This window comes from Anguilla anguilla, chromosome 2 (assembly GCF_013347855.1).
Source record: "Anguilla anguilla isolate fAngAng1 chromosome 2, fAngAng1.pri, whole genome shotgun sequence".
In the NCBI taxonomy this organism is placed as follows: domain Eukaryota; kingdom Metazoa; phylum Chordata; class Actinopteri; order Anguilliformes; family Anguillidae; genus Anguilla; species Anguilla anguilla.
This window is the reverse complement of record NC_049202.1, coordinates 74,000,399-74,006,398: the sequence shown is the minus strand read 5'-3', so window position 1 is coordinate 74,006,398 and position 6,000 is coordinate 74,000,399. Positions and strand designations below refer to the sequence as shown.

Genomic DNA, 6,000 nt, shown 5'->3' with positions numbered 1-6,000 from the left:
TTTTTTTTACACAAAATGAAAATTTACTAAACCACTGACTTCTTAAAAAAATATGCATCTAGTACCCCTTTCACACAGAAGACGGCTTCGATACCGTACGTATGTGTGTGAACACGTTGCGACGGCTTTTGAAATACTTCATCGAAAAGGAAATACCTGGACCAATTGAGAACGCTGAAACTAATAACATAAAAATGCGACCACTTGCGCTTCAAAATGTAGCATGTTTGTTTGTTTGTTTGATTGTTTTGCCGGGAATTACAAGAAGATTGCAACGAAAATAAATACAAGTAACTTTATATAGCTTTGAGCCTATATCAAGTGTGTACTATGGTAACGGAACGTAAACAATTCATTCACGAGAGCGGAGTTCTACTGTGTGTGAAAGGTAAAGACGGCTCGAATACCGCATTACAAATCCTTTGGGAAAGGGAACCTGTTACCGCATCAGAGGCGGCTCAGCTGTGCTTTGGCTGTGTGAAAGGGGTATAGTATAGTAAAACCTAAAAAAAACTACGTATAAAACTATATTGTTTACTCACTGAATGATTCAATTTAACCTGTCTTCCAAGTGAGGGAATTCTTTAGGTTTGCGCGAGACACGACATTTTGCTATTGCAATGTCACATATCAATACGCACAACAGTTTTGGCTGTGGGTAGCTTGACCAAGAATCGCAGAAGTGGGGATAGCTTAACTCCAATAAAATATTTAAATATTGGCTAAAGTCATGGAATAGTCATGGCGAATTTATTAAAAATCACAGAAAACTGAAAAAAATGTTTTTTGTTTTTTTTTGTTGTTGTTTTTTTACATTAATACATTAAAAAAAATATCTGGGCTGTTGCTGCTTGTAACAAATACAAGTGAATACATGAGCTGGTGTGTTTAATCACTTCAGTCCATCATGGAAGGGGCATGCGTTTGCCTTTAACTGGTGCTAATCATGCACTTCTTTTGTGCATGGCAAAATAAAAATTTGCCAAATGAAATTATTTCAAGCAAAAGACGGTTGACAGGCACCTCGTCCTCTACCTTGAAACTACTGTTTTGCGGAAGTAAATTGCACAGCAACCTTTAGTAATTCTCATATGCATTCTGGCAATCCAGCCTTTGTTATTTCTCATGTTACTGTCGTGATCTTGAGTCATGTCCTTTAAGTCAGGCCCAGTTCATTTGTTGGTGGACAACCAATTTTGATTTTTGAGTTGCATTGCTATCGATGATGGCGGCTAAATAGAATTAAATTCACGGGAACTCTGCAGCCCAAGGCAGGACAGATGAATGGACGGAGGGAAATGGCCCTTCTGCCATGGCCATCCCAGTATTCAGGCTGCTGTACCAGGTTTTGCACTGGGCTGGTTTTCTGCATTTTATCTGGCAGGAGGGTTTGTTTTCTCACTGACAAACAAAGCTGAAACGCACACGAATGCAAACGTGCACATGTGTAAGAAAGGGATGTCGTCCACTCTGCAATAAGAGAACACGAAAAAGAACTTGCGTTGAAGTTAAAACTGTTTTTGGAAAAAAATAATAATAATAATTTAAAAAAAAACCTGAGACATGGGTTGTATTCCAAACTGTAAACTTGTGTTCTCTGTTCTTGTGTTCCTGTTAGAACACGCCTCTGGGTACTTAAAGTCCATTGAATTTGAAATGTGCATGCACTTTGATGTCACCACTACTGATCTCTAACCTTTGCAAGATACACATTGACACTACAAAAATCCGTAAATAAATTATACGTACACTTGTATGCCAAATCCTCCTGCCCTCTGTATTCAATGTTCTTGGCTGAGGTAAAAGTTCTTATTCGCACTCAAGGACAGAGCAGAAAACGCAATGGCTGCTGGGAAGGGGAAGCATGGAAAAGTCTGCTTTCAAGCAAACTTTGTTTTTTTTAGTCCTCCCAGGAACATGAAGAGAACTTCCAATAAAATCTTGCGTTCTTTCCTTGCTAGTGTGTACTTATTCTTACTTTCCTTCCAGTTAAAATTCTGCATTCTACTCCAGCTACAGATTTTAAGCTAGACATGCCATTCCAACTTCATACTATTCAGCTTGGTTCAGAGCACCGTGCTTGTTCAAATCGTTTTTGAAATTCCAAATAGTTTTACAAATGTTTAAAGTTTCTCGGGAAAAATCCCCATAGAGAAAGAATGGGATGAAAATGAAAAGTTAATCTGAGTTTCCAACGCCCCTGACTATTTTGCCTCCTCACCTACCATGTGCTCTGGGTAGAACACAAGTATACGGTTTTGAATACAGCCTTGGTATCACCCAGGGGGAGAGGAAGGGTTCTTGGTTCTTCCTCATAACGCAAGAGCACCCTCTGTGGTCAGCCAGGCATCTGCGGGACAGCAGGGTCTAAAGGACGGAGTGTGGCACAGTGGGTAAGGAACTGGGCTTGTAACCAAAAGGTCGCAGGTTTGATTCCCGGGTAAGGACACTGCCGTTGTACCCTTGAGCAAGGTACTTAACCTGCATTGCTTCAGTATATATATCCAGCTGTATAAATGGATACAATGTAAAATGCTATGTAAAAAAAAAAAAAAAAAAGTTGTGTAAGTTGCTCTGGATAAGAGCGTCTGCTAAATGCCTGTAATGTAATGTAATGTAAAGAATGTGTCACCTGCTGCAGTACGACCTGTTTGAATACAGCTAAATCCTTTCCGTTTCCCTCCAGGAGCTGCACTTCTGCACACCTTTGAGCAGCGGTATGATGCAGGCAGGAGTCTGTCTGAGACAGGACACTGAGACAACACTACCAGAGCTCACTGAGCAGCACAGGATCAGACAGAAAGAAGAGGAATTCAGTGGACTGGAGTCTGTCCACATGGCAGAGTCAGAGACAGAGTGTGCTGCACCAGGACTCAACACACTGGAGCCAGAGTGTGTTACAGCACACAGCAGGGTCAGTGATGTACAACATACACACACATCACTGATTAAAACAGAAACTGATCTGGGCTCCACCCACACTGGGGATCTTAAGACAGAGTGCCTCGACCATACAGAGCTGGGATGTGTAACCCATCTGCATCCTGACCAAATCAAAACGGAGTCTAATGATGGAGGTTACCTGAAGGCAGAACACATCAGTGACTTGAAGGATTTTAAATGTGTTCATATTAAATTTGATAAGATTGAATCCAGTGAAATTTTAGTGAGTGATCTCATGAATACTGTGATGAATGGGGCTGGTGTTGGGCACAAAGACCAGACTGAATCAGGGCAATGTGCAGGACAGCCAAGCCCAAACTGTAAAAAAGAGGAACCTTACGGCCTACTGACCCATTGTGGAGACTTAAATCATCACTGTGACATGAACAGTGAAAATAATCTGACCAGAATTGTCCAGAAAAGTGCAAATAGTAGCAACAAACCTGTAAACGGTCAGAGAACAAATGTGATCATTGAACCCATGATAATTCAATCAAGTAAAACACAAAGCCTTTTGAAAATCTTTCAAAAAAACGCTGTGCATAGAAATGAATGTGAAATTCATGCAGGTCAAAAGCCATACAAATGTACACAATGTGAGAAGTGTTTTACTACAAAATCTTATTTAAATGTACATCAGAGAATTCATACAGGTGAGAAGCCTTACCAGTGTGCACATTGTGGGAAGTGCTTTTCCATAAAGTATCTATTAAAATGCCACTGGGCAATTCATACAGGTGAGAAGCCATACAAATGTACACAATGTGAGAAGTGTTTTAGAACAAAATCTAATTTAAGTGTACACCAGAGAATTCATACAGGTGAGAAGCCTTACAAATGTACACAATGTGGGAAGTGTTTTAATAGAAAAGCTTATTTAAATGCACATTTGACAATTCATACAAGTGAAAAGCTCTACAAATGTACTCATTGTGAGAAGTGCTTTGCAAATATGTATAATTTACGTAGCCACCTGAGAATTCACACAGGTAAAAAGCCATACAAGTGCACGCAGTGTGAGAAATGTTTTATATCAAAAGCTAAATTAAATACACACCAAAGATTTCATACTGGTGAAAACCTGTACAGTTGTACACAGTGTGGGAAGTGCTTTTTTGTGCTATCTGATTTAAATGCCCATGAAAGAATTCATACCATTGAAAAGCCCTACGAATGTATTCCTTGCGGGAAGTGCTTTTCCCAAATATCTCATTTAAATCAACACCTGAGAATTCATACAGGTGAGAGGCCTTACAAGTGTACACAGTGTGGGAAGGGCTTTTCCCAAATGCGTGTTTTAAGTAACCATAAGAGAATTCATTCAGGTGAACGACCATACAAGTGTACACATTGTGGGAAGTGCTTTTCCACAAGATCTCATTTAAAGAACCACCAGATAATTCATACAGGTGAAAAACCATACAAGTGTACACAGTGTGAGAAATGTTTTACTACCAAATCTTATTTAAGTGTACACCAGTTAATTCATACAGGTGAGAAGCCTTACCAGTGTGCACATTGTGGAAAGTGCTTGTCCACAAAGTATCAATTAAATTGCCACTTGACAGTTCATACAGGTGAGAAGCCTTACAAATGTACCCAATGTGAGAAGTGTTTTATGTCAAAAGCTAACTTAAATATACACCTGAGAATTCATACAGGTGAGAAGCCCTGCAAATGTATTCATTGTGGGAAGTGCTTTTCCCGAATATATAATTTAAATCGCCACCTGAGAATTCATACTGGTGAAAACCTGTACAATTGTACACGGTGAGGGAAGTGCTTTTCTGTGCTATCTAATTTAAATGCCCACAAAAGAATTCACACCATTGAAAAGCCCTACGAATGTACTGTGTGGGATTCGATTTTCAGAAATGTTTGATTGAAATAGACACCTGAGAGTTCATACAGGTGAAAAGCCATACATGTGTACACAGTGTGAGAAGCGTTTTAATAGTAAATTTTCTTTAAATAGAGACCTGAGTATTCATACAGGTGAAAAGCCCTACAAATTTATTCATTGTGGGAAGTGTTTTCCCGAAGTAGGTCACTTAAAAGGACACCTGAAGATTAATTCAAGGGAAAAGCCCTAAACATTGAAGTGTGGTAAGGGCTTTTCCACACTGCCTCATGCCAACCATGTACTGTACGTAATGCTAGTTTTAGATGATTGTCACCTGAGAATACATACGAGTCTTTCAAATGCACTCAATGTGTAAATAAAGTTCTCCTTTTCATGGCAAAGGACAACTCTAACAAGTAAATAGCCTGACAAATGTATTCATGGTGGGAAGTGTTTGAGGAAAGCATCCATTACATGATGTAGTTTGCATAGGAAACATTCCTGATGTACATCAAATTGTGGGTTTTTAATTTGAATTCAAGGAGTGAGGAAGAATTTGGTACCCTAACAATTTTGGAGTGTTTGTTGTGCATTTTGTATATGTAAAATGTAATTCCTTGTAGATTGAAGTGTGGTATTTTGCCATTATGAAATTGACTGCAACATAATCTGTTTGAAAGAACCAATGTGAAATCTTTGGATATACTGTCAAAAGAAACATGGTTTTGTGTATTGCAAACTTGTTTTCTGAAAATAAACTTACTGGCATTTCCAATTCTTTTACTGCCATTGTAGAAGCTGTAATGCGCCTGTCAATTAAAGCCAATTATTAGACCTCACGCATTACAGCGATATCAGTTGAGCATCTTTGTTTTTCTCTTTATTTTTTCTTTATTAACATTGCACTGTCAATTTGGCCTCTGCGAAGGACCTTGTAAATTCCCTGTTCAAGATGGTTCTGATGAACATATGTTCTCTGTCGAAGAAGACTATAATTGAAAAAAAAAAAAACTTCAATGCATTTCAGGGTTAAATTCCCTATTCATGATGGTCTTGGGGAAGACCCAGTTTGGTCGAGACATCTGTTTTGATAATTAAATGGCTACAGTGAGTTTGCTTATTTCTATTGGTTTGGATTCTGCCCTGCACCTGTATCTACCTTATACTGGATGTGCTTGTTAATTTTGTCCTTCTAGATTGGCTCAGGCAGTGGG

General features: G+C 39.0%; 1 protein-coding gene across 1 annotated transcript; it reads left to right on the top strand.

Moving 5' to 3' along the window:
• Positions 1–2,848: 2,848 nt before the first annotated feature.
• On the top strand, positions 2,849–5,563 carry LOC118219988 (gastrula zinc finger protein XlCGF26.1-like). Its single transcript, XM_035403573.1, has one exon. The coding sequence runs from the start codon at positions 3,179–3,181 to the stop codon at positions 4,715–4,717; it is 1,539 nt and encodes a 512-aa protein (XP_035259464.1). The 5' UTR covers positions 2,849–3,178; the 3' UTR covers positions 4,718–5,563.
• Positions 5,564–6,000: the final 437 nt, after the last annotated feature.